Here is a 15,177-nt window from a genome sequence, read left to right as displayed (position 1 = left end):
TGGTCTTAATGGCCTGCACCTGCACTTTGCTTTCTCCTTGGAGGCTATACACAGTGTAATTGCCCTCAGTGATATCACACAGCCCTTTCTAAGAAAGCACGTTTGTTCTTCAGATGAAAGCAATACAGAGAAAACATTAAAAGCAAAAGAAGCTGCACCCATGCTAATAAGCTTATTGGAAATCATCCCCAACTCCAGCAGGGGCTCTGATAGGAGTCAGTCCTTCAAACCCCACCAAGGGATTCTTCTGTGGTTACAAGTTCCTAACAGCTGGTAGCTCAGAATAGGCTCCCCCAAGTGTCTGTATAAAGTCACTCCTTTATATGGTTTGGGCCTTTGATCTTGGGGGGAGAATCACCCCCCTTCAGGGCAAAGGCTGGGTTTTTGCATAATTGTGGGTGAGGAATTTGCATTCATCTCCCTCCTAGATATTTCCTGGGAAATCCACTTCACGTGTTGTCCCAAAAGTTCATTCTGATCTGCCACATTGTGCATTATAGTCCTTTGATCATCAAGGCCCTCACTAATACATAACCTTTGCATTTAAGACAATGGACTCCAAAAGTACTTAAACTTAATTCAATATCTCCCAAAGATATTGCAGGAAACTGCCATATCTGTTACAGGGTGCACTAGAAATCTGGGAATAGCAACTGAGAGATGGGCTACCACGGAGATTCAGGTTTTTTTTGGAATCTGCCAACCCCCCCTCTCCACCCCAATGTTATCCATCTTGTGCAAGTGGGGAAACTATTGTCCCACTATGGCCAAAGTTTTCTAAAAAGCTCAACACCTACAGTCGGGGCCAGATTTTCAAAAGAGCTCAGCTCCCATTTAAGCACCAAAAACTGGTCCCAATTGTGGGTGCCGAACACTTGAAAATCTGGCACTAGATGCGTATTGTTGTCAACGTGCTGAAGGACTGTTGTGAGAGAGAGCATCCGGCTAGCTGGTGAAGTTCCTTAATGTCTGGGTAGGTGATGTGTTTTCTTCTTTCAAGTTGGAATTTGTGAACCCGATTCATCTGAATGGTTATGCGTAGGAAAAGGCCAAAGACTGCAATTTTTAAAAATTAAAAATCTTATGTAATTTAAGGAAGAAACCTTTTAAAATGACACATGAATATTTTTGATTCGGTGTGGGCTGAACATTAAATTGTAAACCAAAAAATATTACTCACTTTACTTTCCTGTCTAGACCAAAGTTTGATATTTTCCATGCAAAAGATATCATGAACATAACCGATCATTTTCCTGTGCTCCCAAATGTTTGTAAGGTCCACTCTCGGCAGGGAAATACAGAATCCTGAATGTTGTTCTTGACAAAATGGGGTGGGGGAGGAATTGACTCTTCCAGTATTTTTGTTTTGAAAATTATTTTAAATCCCGATTTACAGATTGTTCTGTTGTTGGTTTTTAATTATGTTTACGGTTCTAATCTTAAACAAATATACAGGAAAATTATTCTAAATTAAGTGTTTAGCAGCCAATCAAAGGTGATTAAAAACCTAACTGACCGCTCGTAAACCTCAGCAAAGATCTAATCTGCACTATGCATTTGTGCAGAGAAACCTGTTCAACGCAAGCTCTGCTTTTGATACATTATTTACCTCAAAGCCTTGCTTTTCAATCTGCGGGCTCACTTTAGTCTCACTTCTAAACTACCACAAGAGACTGAGAAATATGGCATGTTTTCAGACACCAACAACTTTTCAAAATATACCGAATGGTCTGTGCTAACGTTGGCTCTGATTCAGCAAAGAACGTTGGCCTCCCTCTTTAGACCCATCCCTATTCAGCGAAGCACTTAAACACATTTGAAGTCAAAGGGAGCTAAGCACAAGCTTAACTTTAAGCACTTGCCTAAGCGCTTGCTGAATTGTGGTCTGAGAAAACAAAGGCCAATAAGCCAGATGAATGAAATCAGAAATGGAAAGATGCTGGCATAATCTAAGTGGCAAAACCCCTGCAGCGTAGACATAGTTATAGGATATAAAAGTGCTTTTGCGGTATAGCTTGCTCTGATTTGGGAGTTTAAATAAGCTCTAGCAGTGTAAGGCATGCTTTATACTGGGATAATTGCATCTACATTGGGGCTTTTACCGGCATAACAGTGTTAGCAAAAAATAATCCCACCTCCTGGTTATACTGGTAAAACTTTCAAGTGTAGACTAGCCCTAAATGTCATTGTTGGTCTTAACGTAGTTTTAGAAGAGCAGGAGTAGTTTCTTCAGTTCCAACCAGTTTTTCCACCATACGTAGGGGTTCTCTGACCATCAGTACTTTTCCTCCTCAGGCTTCCCTCCCCTCCCTTTGATTTCTTCCAACTAGCATGTTACTTCATTTCCCTTGCTCTCATCCTGAATTCTTTGACTGCTAGCACAGTGCCAGGTGTCTCTAGGATGGGTCATAGACATGTAGACTGAGTGAGAGGTTGAGGCCGACCGCTTACCTTGAAACCCTCATATACCTTCTTAACTAACTTAGAAAATCTAATACCTCCTCAGTTGAACCCAGACACATCTGATTCGAACCAGCTTCTTTCTCAACTGCCATCCTGAATGGTTTAACCAGGTGCCCCAAACTGTCATTGTATATGGAAGTTCTCTTGCTGTGATTACAATCTGTTATGCTTTGTTCTCCTGCATAATGTGTTTTGGGTGTAATTCCCTCCCCCACTCTGTATAATAGCAATAATATGTGGTTACAGGTGAAATACCCACAATTAACTGCTTTAAGGTTTGCTACATGTGTTGTCTTTGCTGGGTTAGCTTACCAGGTAGCGGTTTACAGACTCTCATAACACCCCAGTTCCATGTTATTGCTCAACTGTCTATGAAAGCTTTTTATGCTACCTCTTGCACTGTGCTGGATCCTTCTCTCCGTGAGCTTGGAGAGGGAACTAGATTATATTCCCTACAAGCCCATACAACGAGAGGCTAAGTTAGATCAAAATCAGTTTGAATTGCACCTATAAATAAACTGAAGTGCTAATTGTCCTCAGCTCCAGCTGACGTCTGTGGATCTTTGGGGTTCCTCAGGTAGCCAGTGCAGTCTCTAGAGCAGAGGTGTATTAGTATTTCTCACAGAAAGCATACAGGCAAACAACTGCTTTCTTCACCAGCAGAAACATCCATTATGTCTTCAGGAGTAGCCCCAAAAGCGGCACGTTGCAGTAATCCCCTCCGGTGGTAACGAAGGTGCAGGTAACCAGGGTGAGCGCTACATCAAAAAGAAAAGGGTTGCAACTTTCATGCCAGTCTAGATGAGAGAAAAAGCACTCCTGGCCACTGCTGCTATCTGCGGCTCCAGAAGTAGCAGAGATTTGAACAAGTTATCCAAGTTGCTAACTTGGGTAACACAAGATGTGCAGGCTCTCCCGGCTGAGATAGTAAAGGTCAGCTCTGCTATTTCCTCCAGTCATTTTCCCCTAGCCTGCCAACACTGACTCTGTGTTCTCCATGCTGCGCTTCAGCTAGCTAACTCTCATCCAAAGCCCAGTCTCAGCTAGACACCAGGAAGGCTGATAGTGTGTATTGGGTAGATCATGCCCAGGTGCTTCAGGAACAGAGTTGACCGTGTGCAGTCTGGAGTCTTTGACCATGCTGGCCCAGATGAGGCACTTGGGAGGGGAGAAGGTGGTATACAAACAGAGCTGTCCCTTGGGTAGGGCGAATCAGGGCGACTGCTCCGGGCCCCGTGCTTTGGGGGCCCCGTGAGCCGGTGCGATTGGCTGGCGCAGTTGGTCCTAGAAGAGACGAATCCATCACTTCCGCCCCAGGCCCCGCACCCTTCTAGGGATGTCCCTGTATACAAATGTTCTAGCTCAATTTAATTACTGTCTCATTTAATGTGAATCCTTTTTCTTTTCTCAAACTGGTTTGGCAAGTGCTAGATTTTCAGTACTAGAATCCTCCTCTGTCCACAGGGTACAGCACTGATGGCACATTGCAACCTTCCCCACATCACTCTGCCAGCATTCCTCCATCTTGAGATACAGCCGCCAACTATATATAGAGAGACAAGTTAACTCTCCATAATCATTCCTTCCTTGACATATCTTCCAATCCTGCTAACGAGGGCACCACTTGTGGTGGATGGTTTTGTGATGTGGATGAGAGTCCATTAGAAAGTGTCTGGAGACCACCAACGCATTTCATGCGAGCTAATGGATAATATGATAAATGATGGCAGCCATCTTGTCAAAGAGTTGGAAACTAAGTCATGCAGAACTCTTTGGCCTGTTCTGTGTTTAATGGATCATATTGTATTGGGAACATATTGAACCCAAAGCTCTGAGGTTAATCGTTTTTTCTCCCTCCCAGGTCATGGAGCTCCTAGTTCACTTGAATAAACGCATCAAAAGTCGTCCAAAAATTCAACTTCCAGTAGAGACTTTACTAGTCCAATACCAAGATCCCGCTGCAGTTTCCTTTGTCACCGTAAGTACTGTTCTTCCAAGAATATTACCTGATTTGTACAAAGGTGAGCTTTCTATTTTTTAGAGGCTCCTCGTGGTACTTAACTCTGCCAGTTCCCTTCAGAAACATATTATTGTGATACGAGAGATGCTTTAAAGTGACTTAAAATAAACAACTATATGCCACTAGCATGGGTGAAACTAGTAGTTTTATGAAACCACTAAATTGCTGACAACTTTTTGTGAGACCACTTCAATTATTCTCCAACTTTCATGAGTACTTGAAATTGACAGATTTGTTGTTTGTATTAGTCGCACCTAGAGGCTCCATTGTGCCAGGTGCAGAACCAGCACCTACTGAGTGAATCTCTGCCCTGAAGAGGTTACAATTTAGGGCCACGATCCTGCAAATATATAAACATGTGCTTGTCTTTATGCACATGAGTAGTATGTGTAAGTATTTTCAGGATCAGGGCCTTGATAGATGAGACAAAGCAGGAGACGGGGAATAATATCCCCATTTTTCAGAAGGGAAACTTTATCAGATTCATTTAGTCTTAAAAAAAAAAAAAGACCTAAAACTACTAACCACTTTGTGAAACTAGTGAAGACCATTCTTAGCTGAACTGTAGTGTGTGTATTACAAATACTGATACTGATTTCATGGGAAAGACTGCAGAACATTGGAAAAGACCTGTCTTCCCTCTCATTGCTCTGCTGCTAAGCCATGCATGTTCTTAACGGAAAATAACATCCTTGGGAGCGGAGATGGAAATGTTTAGACTGTTAAACTGTCATTAAGTAGCATTCACTTCCACTGGAGCCCTGGAAGCAGCTGATTGTCCAAAAGCAAGAGCTAACAATGGGAGAAATTGTACATGAGCTTTACCTTGGACGAGGCCAAGGATTTACAAGCGGTTCATATTCTGTAGAACACTGAGAAAAACATCTTGTGTGACGGTAAACTTGAAAAGCAGCTTTGTGTGCCATTGTTGTTGTCTATGGCAAAAATCTGCTGACAATCCTATACTGAAGTGATGTATGTTGTTTCTTACAGTGTAGTCAGTTTTGTGATGTTTTAATAAATACCGTGACTACAAAGAAACATAGCCCAGCTCACCTCTGCATTGTGTTGGTCGGCTTAACGGTGCTAAGAACATTGTGAATCCTTTCCATTGTGAATCACTGCTTCTATTTCATTACTGAACATTTGAATTAAATACCACAGAGGTCACCTCAGAATGGTCTCTTGCTAACTTCTCACAATGGTTTGATCTTTTAAAAAATTATTAATCAGATAAACCAGTCAAGGTCATGTGTGCGTGCAAATTGGAGAAGAGCTGTAACCATTTCAGAAGATGATAGTAATTTAGTAGGTCCATGCTTAACTTAATCCAGCTGGAGTAACATGGTTAGAGAATTGTTGATAAGAATTTGAAGGCTTTGTTATACTTATCAGACACCTGGACTTAATTTGCAGCTACACTTTGTCTTAAAAAAAGTACTTGGCTCAATGAATCTTCATCCAGGGCTCAAAATTCCTGTTCACGCAAACAGAGTCCTTATTTATCCACAGATCAAATGTACTGATCCAACATTATCCAGCCATTCTGACTAAGCTTTGACTTTGAACGACTACCTCTACACACTAGAGAGTAGTCATCTCTCTGGGGGTATTTAGTCTTTAGCCGCTTGGTTGAGCTTGACAAGACTGCCAACTCTAGTGGTAGTTCTAGTAATATGGGCACTTGTGCACTGGGAATTGGATTGACTCCTGCACCCTAACACAATTGTTTTAACCAGGTCATTGAACAGCCAGCAGGTAACTATTCTACATCACTACAAACCTGAGCTGGATTTGAACCAGCACTTTAGCAGTGCAAGGGGTTCCTCTCCTGTTATCAACCTCTTGTGCTGTCCTATCCCACAGCTCTGTATTTTTAATTTTATTTGCAGCCTTTGACCAGGAGGATTTCTCGTAAGTGTCTGTCCTGGGGTGCACTCACCGCAGGTGGCGCCTCCCCTTGGTTGCTCTGGAGATTAGCTCTGGCCAGGCATTACGCCATCCTCTGATGCTGTCTCTCCTGTCGTCCTCTCATCCTGCGGACCCAGGAACTGCAGCCTCGGCTTTGTGACTCGGCCCTCTGGCTGGGTCACTACATGGTTCCCCTTCTGTGGGGTGTAACACAGTCTGTCCTGGAACAAATAATCCTCTGTGTCCTCTGCCTAGTATGCCGTGTCCCCAGTGGCTGGTAGGGGAACCCGGGCCCGCCTTATACTTTGGGTTCCAGCCCAGGGGCCTTCTCTTCAGCAACCAAGGTCTGGTCCCCTATTCCTTGCTGCTCTTCCCCTGAGCCTTCTCCTACCTTCCTGCCCCCCGGTTTACCAGCCTCCCAACTCCCTCCTCCCAGGGAGTGACCGTGGACTACCCTCTATAGTCCTGAATGCACCTCCCTCCTCCCAGGGAGTATCTGCCACCTACTTCCCTGCAGCCCCCTTCTGTTGCCAGCTACCTGGCTTTATATAGGACCCTTCTGTTCCTGTCCAGCTGAGCTTCATGTCTGATTAATCAATCTCTGCTCCCTGGCTGCTCCTCCAGGTGCCACCTTTGGGTTAATTAGGCCTAATTTACTCTCTCAGGGCCAGCATGGGGAGTAGACTCCGTCACAGTGCCTTACTCAGGAAACCTCCCATTGAAGTCAGCAGTGATAAGAGCTGAATAGGTGCTGAACCTGCCAGTAGAAAACTGTCGGTTAATCATCGTTAGCCCTGGAAATAATTGCTTGGTCTTTCAGACCCTCAGTTATTATATACAACAATGTCAGAAATGTACCATATGGGGCTAGTTTAACAAAATCCATTTTTCTTTTGCATTGATATTACATATATATTTTTTTTACCCTGGCAGAATTTTACTATAATTTATGTTAAGATGGGTTACCCTCGTTTGCCTGTGGAAAAACAATGTGAATTGGCGCCTACTCTCCTCACTGCAATGGAAGGGAAACCACAACCACAGCAAGACAGGTATGATTATCTGCACTTGGAATGAAAGAAGCCTATATCGTTAGAATAAAATGAAATGCACTTTTTCTTGGTGATCATTTGATTACCTAGAAAGACTTGCACGATGGATAATATAGTCAGAAATCCAGCTTTGCTTCCTGACCATTAGTTAGCATGGAGGACGCCTCAGGGCAGGGATTGTCTCATATGTTGAATCTATATAATGCCCAGCACAATAGGGCATCAATTTGATGGGGGATGGGGTCTCTAGGTGGTACTATAGGACAGATCTGTCTAAACTTTCAAAAGCAGCTGATGATTTGGGGTGCCCAACTTGAGACACCTTAAAGAAACCTGACCTTCAGAGAGTGCAGAGCACTGGCCCTCTGAGAGTTGGGCCTTTTTAAAGTGCGTCACGTTGGGCACCCCAAAATTGAGGCATCCAAACTCGTGTCACGTTTGGAAATGTATCGTAATAGATAAGATACTGACTATTACAGGCCAGGTATAGGAGCTGCTGTGTGCCAAGCACTTCTGGCAGTGTACAGGGGCCCTAAAATGAGTATAAATGACATCTTCTTCACTTACTTGAAAGTGCCTTTATGCTACCAGAGTGCTAAAAAGCGGTTTAATTATCAACGAGAATCAGGGGGTAAAATCTTGGCCTTGTTGAAATCAATGGCAAAGTTCCGGTTGACTACAGCCAGGATTTCAACATCGGCGTGTAAGTGGGAACTGTTGGGTGCTGAGGCCTTTTGGAAACCTGGCTGTACATGTACAGCAAATAGACCTGGTGTAGGTATGCTTCATAACTCTGGGTCTGATCCCATGAGGTGCTCATCTCCCTCTACTCCAGTTAACTTCAATGGGACTTTGAGGGCGCTCAGCCCTGTGCAGGATCAGAGCCCAGGTTTTGAACAGGAGATGTTCTCTGTGAGTCTCTCTTTGGTTGCAGTTTCTGAAGCTAGATTGTGTGTGTTTAAATGAATTCACATAAGTACAACGTAGTAATGTTCTTAAAAATGTGGACATAGATAATTAATTCTTATCCTTGCTTGTGGGTTTGTATTTTTTTTGTTTTGTTTTTTTTAAACCCAACCCCCCAATTTGCTTCCTGCCTCCCATTGTTAGACATGTTGGGTATCAAATGAAAGCTACCAGAATAGGAATCGGTTGACTTCCCCCTCTCCCCACCTAAATCTCTGCTGTACAGTTTGTCTGTTTAATGCTAAGAATCAAAAGGTGTTTTTGTAAATAGTTGCAGTAAATGTAATTGTTTTTCAGCCTAATGCATCTTCTAATACCAACCCTTTTTCACATGAAATATCCTGTTGAACCATCGAAAGCAGCTTCTCCATTTAATCTTGCCGAAAAACCAAAGACTGTACAGCTGCTCTTGGAGTTTATGTTGGATGTGCTCCTTATGCCTTATGGGTAAGTGAGGGCGAGCGGCAGCAAAACCCTGTAACGCTTGGAGTATCTTGTATGATGGATGATCGGAAGTGTGCACAAAAGAGACTTTTTTTAAAGTGTGCTCCTTTACCTCCTGTTCCCAATAAAGTTGATGACGCCCTGATTCAGCAAAGTACTTAAACAGGCACCTTATTTTAAGTTTGTGAGTAATCCCATCCCTATTCAGCAGAGGGTTTAAGTGCTTTATTGAATCTGTTTTACAAATCTCTCATTGACTTCCATTGGGAGTAGGATCAAGCCCTTAGAGAGGTAAACTGGTTTTAAATAATCATGATTTTACAATAAAATAAAAACCAAACTGCTTCATCATCTCTCCCCTGCACCTCCCCATTTCTAGGCTTGGTCTGTTGGGGCCCGACCATCCACGGTTCTGAGCACTCCCAACTGCACTAGATAGCAATGGGCAATGAGGGCTCATATCTCACAGGATCGGCCCCGCAGCGACGAGATTTATGTTACGACTTTCTGCTCATTAGAGATGTTGTAATCTGATTAACAGCTGGAGTGGGTGTGTGCATTGGCTCCCAGAGCAAGTTTGTGTACACTCATTATTTACTGTGCAGTTTGGTTTTACTGATCTTGCTCTTTTGCATATTTAATCAGTACTTTTCAAAAGCCACTTCCCTTTGACTCTGTGTTTGCCACTCATTTATATTGTTCCGGAAGAGTTCACTTGGAAGGACATTGGAAATTATTTTAAAAGCAGGACTCCTCCCTCCCCACCCTCCTTGATTGTCACTTGACTGCAGGTGACAGCTGGGATGTTCTAATGCACCTGAGTCAGATAGGAGGACACACCCTTTTATATTACAGCGAGACTAGTGCTCCTGGTGCACTTTGGGTGGGATTTTCAAAAGCTCTGGCCAAGATTTTCAAAAGTGACCCGTGATTTTGGGTGCCCAACTTGAGACATCTTTAAGAGGCCTGATTTTTTGGAAAGTGCTGAGAGGGTATCTCAATTTGGGCATCCAGAATCACTGGCCATCTTTGAAAATCTTGGCCTCTGTGTGGAAACTATGCATAGCCTGTTTTAACTTTGATTTACCCTTCTTGGCATAAAATTGCTCGGTGGAACTTGCTCTGTGATTATGCTTCACAGGTCGGATTTGGTCCACGTGTACTGAAGCCGTTATGCTGATAAATCTATCAGGAATGAGTGCTGTCTAAATAGACCCTTATTACGTTCTGTTGTATTTAGTGTGCAGCCTGGAGGGGGAAGGAATATCCCAGTATAAGGCTATGGCTATTGATCAGGCAGTAGAAGGATTTGTATTCCTGTTCTATAGGTGATATTTTGTTACAAGCTGTTTCCTTTACTATGTTCTGATCTGAACTTCTGCTGGAACTGAATCTTGGAGTGAATGACCAGGTCTCTGTTCCCAGTAGCCTACTGCATAGTTGCTTGATTGTTTTGTCTCCTTAAATTTTAGTGCTAAACGTTTCTTGGAGGCTCCAGCTTGCAGTAAGATTTTAAAAAAGGGCTTAAAGGCCCAAATCACACAGTTGTTTAAACTCTGTCCGTCAAAGATCATTCTCTAGAGTTGGGATGAGCAGTCGCCTGCACTGCTTTGATCGTTTTCTGCCTCTGTTTTCTGCCACAGCAGATTCTGGTTGTTCAGAGCAATAGCAAATTGTTCACCTTGGTCTCTGTGCCACAGTTCTCATGTTCTGACTGGTTTAGCTGGCTCCCCAGCACACAGGGGGAGTGGCTGTTACCCTGGCCCCTAGGAGTGCGTGTGGGTGCTCGCAGAAAGACTTGGTTGGTTACTTTCGGAGAATACGTGAACACTGGAGCTGGAGGTGTAACTTCCAGGGCAGGTAGACGTACGTGTTTAACTGATGGAGCTAGCATGATGCAAATAGCAGTACAGCCGTGACAGTGCAGGCGGTGGGATGGGCTAGCCACACGAGTAAGTACCTTTGGTCCTAGGTGTGTTTGTACTCGGTGGCCAGCTACGCTACTATTGTTAGCATATGAGCTCCATCCGGGCTAGTGCAGGAACATTTACCTGAGCTAGCGTCAATATCCCTACTATGCTGGAAACGAAACCTTCAGGGTTGGGGGGAGGGATAGCTCAGTGGTTTGAGCATTGGCCTGCTAAACCCAGGATTTTGAGTTCAATCCTTGAGGGGGCCACTTAGGGATCTGGGGCAAAATCAGTACTTGGTCCTGCTAGTGAAGACAGGGGGCTGGACTCGATGACCTTTCAAGGTCCCTTCCAGTTCTAGGAGATGGGATATCTCCAAAAATAAAAAAAATAAAAAGTTCCAGTGTTGATGTACCCTATGAAGACCAGGGCCGGAGCCCCCAACCTCTGAGTGCCTGAGAATTTGAATTCTGTTGCCTGTCTCATCTATCAACACTGCAGAGATGGGCTGTTTCCAAGGGGTGTTTGTTTTTTTGTTTTTTACCACAGCTCTCCCCTCTCTTCACATCTCGGGGTTGCCCCCTGAGCAGAAGGAGGCCTGCTTTATGCCTTCTATGTGTTTTCATGCATCCCAGCCTCCTCTGTGAGATTGAGGGGATCATAGAAGATTAGGGTTGGAAGAGACCTCCGGAGGTCATCTAGTCCAACCCCCCTCATACAGGCTCCAGTTAGTACTTGTATAAGAGTTTATCAAATACTGTATTTACTGGGTGTTGCATTCTAACACTGCAGAACCTCATTAAGTCTTAATTCACCGATCACTAACCTGCTAATGGTCACCAAAAAACCCTGCTATCCCTCTCCTCTCTCAACAAACATTTACTAGCAGAGCGTTATTGGGAAGCCTGGAGTTACTGGGCCTTTGTTCCTTTTGCAGCATTTACGATAGCAGACCGACTGTTATGCTGGGAAGAATCATCTGAACTACTCGCTCAATTAACAAACTACATTTTGTGATGCACTGTTGTGTTCGCTTACAGGCTAACCTGTAACTTGCAGTTGCTCTCCCTGTCACTAATGCAACTTGGCAAGGCTCTGCTGTGTGTTTAAATAGTCTGTCTTATGTATATATGAGATGTTGCACTCCATATGTTTTATGGAAATATGTTTATAAGTGTGAATATGATGTAACTGGAATATGCTTCATGCAAAAGGTCTCCTGTAAGGTATCATTACAGAGCTTATAATCTACTGAGTGTGTTCATCCTATTTGTGTGAATGTATCATTCTTGTATCTGAAGCTAGAAATATGAAGTATTACTCTGAAGTCCCAGCTGGAAGGGAAGACGGGCTCAGAGGTAGTTTCAGCACATCAGGTGACAATCCCAAGGGGGTCTCTGTGACCGACCCTGTCACAATATGGTCAAAAAATAATATTTAAGGGGGAGGGAGGAGTGATATTTATTTTGATCTCTTTAGGTGCTTGTAATGAGGAATTGACTTCAGTTCATAGGGTAGTTTAATAAGTCCACTCAAGTGTTCCTTTTTTCCTTCCAGATACGTACTGAATGAATCCCAGAGTCGCCAAAACGTGCCATCGGCACAGGGCTCTTCTGCATCCAGTAGTGCTGGAAGTTCGGGGATCCCTCAACCTCCTCCAGGGATGAGCTTTTACGCAGCCAAGCGGGTAATTGGAGATAGCCCATGGACACCTGAACAGCTGGAACAGGTAATGCAAATCACGTGGGCTATGCAGGTGTATGAAACGGGAACTTCAGTAAAACGACTTGGTGGGTACAATGGCTGCAACATGCAAGGAATGCACGTTGGTGTGGAAGTACATGTAGAATTCACTCCAAAAAATGGCTTGCCCAGCTTGTGTGTAAAGCACACGGTGCCTGACTAGGTGTCTGTAGTCTATGTGCACATTCTTTTGAAACCTGCACTTCATGCATTAAAGCACCTACAAATGGTGAGAGTGAGACAGAGGTCTAAGGCTGCCACTATCCTTCTAACTTTAAAACATATTTTCAGAACTTGCTAGTAAATGCCCAGCTGAGCTCTGTTCTCGCCTGTGTCTTTCTCTTAGATGTAATCGAGTTTCTGAACTCTTCTCTCAGTTCATTTGCAGCGGAGGTTTCACATAACTCTTTGCCACCTAGAAAGCTTAGCTTCTCAGCTGAGGGCATGCTGAGGAGATGGAAAGCGTGAGAGTTTCTCTCTAGGATTACAAAAGGCCCAGATTTCGGTCTGCTAAACCTTGACATGAATGTAGCACGTCGGCTGGTCAGTAATTTTTACTTTCTCTTCTGCGTTGCGGAGCAGTGTAAACTGGGAATAGTAAAGTTCATTGAAGCTGAGCAGGTACCAGAGCTTGAAGCCGTCATACACCTGGTAATAGCCTCCAGCGACACACGACACAGTGTAGCCACTGCGGCAGACCTGGAACTGAAAAGCAAACAAAGGTAATGGCTTCTGTTTAAGAATTGGGCACTGGCATTTCTAATAATAATAATTGCAATTGATGTAGTGATCCTGAAAGGGTACAGGCTGAGAGGGGACAGCAAGTTTATCAAATGGGAAAGCCACACCACTTTCTGGCAATGGACATTTATCCCGCTGGTTAATCACTTCAGCATTGCCCTGAGTTGTCCTCTTCCACAACAGCAGCAGCAAGGTTTCTGTTAACCCGTCATCTTCCATGATGACTGTCTCCGCCCCAGCCAATGCTGGCTGGAAATAATGCTCCTCCTGGAGGAAAATCTGTGTTTTTTACCTCAGGCCGGCAGATGTAGTTGCTACGGCTATTTGCTGAGTCACTTGCTAAGCAGAGGCTGCTCCGTTCACACAGGAGGCAACCTGGTGTTCATGCAGCTTGTGGTTGGAGCATACACAAACTGACTTCCTTATTATTGGAGCTGGATTGGTCAGCCTTTTGAATGTGTGGGTGAATTCTGTACTGCTGATAGTGTGGGGCTAAATAGTATTGGTTTGAGCCAAGTACAGCATAAGCAAGTCACGTGACGCCTTCTCCAGTGCACCTCAGTCATGGCCAGAGAGATTATTTTAATTCATTGGAATAATTTGGTTGAGAAAATGACTCCATTCTTTAGAACCTGGTTATTCACTCCCCTTACGGTGGTATTGTGAGCCCTAAGAACTGCCTCGGCATAAAACACATTTGTTTAAACACCTCTTATATTATGTATGCAGCTGCTAGATGTGCCATATGTTAACCCCATGTTTAGGGCTCAGTTGTTATAGGCAAAAATGTGTGTGCCCTTCTCCTTGATTACCCACCCCCCCCAGTTATTTTTTTGGCTCATTTGGTTGTGGACGCCACTGTTCAAAGGACAACATAGGACACTGGGGTGAAAGGTCCTAGGTCAGTGATTCAAGCCCAGCTCAGGTCTATAGTGACAAAGTTGTTCTGATCAGCTGGCTGTTTGTTGGCCTGTGTTAAACGGGTTTGGACTAAATCCATTTCCCAGCTTACAAGGGTCCCTATTGCTAAAACCACCATAGTGATTGCCCTCCTGGTTGACAGTCTCATCGGCGAGGCCCAGGATGAATGGGCCTGGAGCGTGAAGTATCTTCTCCCATGTAGGAGTGTCCCAGCCAGGTCAGAGTCAAGGCGCAATGGTAAGAAACTTGTGGTCCTTACTGCCCATGCCAGACCAGTTTTGTGGATAAGCAGAAGTCTTTGTTTTCTAGGGCAGTCACTTGGGCTGCCCCCCCAGCACTAAATTCACATCCCCCGCACTTCGTGGGAAAGGAAGAGAAGGGAGCTACTGGGGGGTTTTTTCATTGCTTATTTGGGAAGCAAAAATCCATCTGTGGAGTACCTGGGTGTGAGGACTTGCTTGTAATTCTTTACCTCATGACTGCAGATTGTAGGTGGGCTGAGGGTGAAATTAGACTGCACTTGAAGCTAATTAGATTTAGTTTTTTTCCCTTCAAAACATTACACAGTGCTGTAAAATATATTTGTAAATAATTAAGGCATAATTTTAACTTGTTCCTTTAACAATTCTTTAGCTTAATTGACTGGAATAATCCTACTATCGTCAACAAAATGTACAAAGTGTACCTCGGGGATATACCACTGAAAACTAAAGAGGTAAGACTTGCTTCCAGAGCTGTGTTCCTGCTTTATTCATGAGGATCTTATTTTATTTGCCGTGGTTTATTTGCTGGACAAAGCATCCATTTTTAGTTTGTCACTTCCTTTGATCTTTGTTTTTGCCGAGCAGTTGCAGTTATTTTCTGGGGCTCTATGTTTCAAAGGTGAGGAGACAGGATATAAAGTAATGGCATAATTGTAAGGGATAGGTGTGTGTGTGTGTGTGTGTGTGTGTGTCTCTCTCTCTCTCTCTCTCTCTCCTGGCTCTCTCTGCTGACTTGGCAGTTG

At 43.9% G+C, this 15,177-nt stretch overlaps 1 protein-coding gene across 1 annotated transcript in view; it reads left to right on the top strand.

Annotated features, from left to right (window-relative positions):
• ECPAS (Ecm29 proteasome adaptor and scaffold) overlaps positions 1 to 15,177 on the top strand; it is an 86,430-nt gene that overhangs the window by 16,858 nt on the left and 54,395 nt on the right. Inside the window, exons 3-8 of the mRNA XM_024215177.2 lie at positions 4,325 to 4,441; positions 7,328 to 7,446; positions 8,710 to 8,859; positions 12,324 to 12,495; positions 13,092 to 13,231; positions 14,805 to 14,886. Coding sequence (XP_024070945.2) covers positions 4,325 to 4,441; positions 7,328 to 7,446; positions 8,710 to 8,859; positions 12,324 to 12,495; positions 13,092 to 13,231; positions 14,805 to 14,886 — 780 coding nt within the window. The remainder of the gene's footprint in view (positions 1 to 4,324; positions 4,442 to 7,327; positions 7,447 to 8,709; positions 8,860 to 12,323; positions 12,496 to 13,091; positions 13,232 to 14,804; positions 14,887 to 15,177) is intronic.

The sequence above is a fragment of the Terrapene carolina genome, unplaced genomic scaffold (assembly GCF_002925995.2).
Source record: "Terrapene carolina triunguis isolate 2854851 unplaced genomic scaffold, T_m_triunguis-2.0 Scaffold35098, whole genome shotgun sequence".
Classification (NCBI taxonomy): Eukaryota; Metazoa; Chordata; order Testudines; family Emydidae; genus Terrapene; species Terrapene triunguis.
This window is presented reverse-complemented; position numbering and strand designations above follow the sequence as displayed.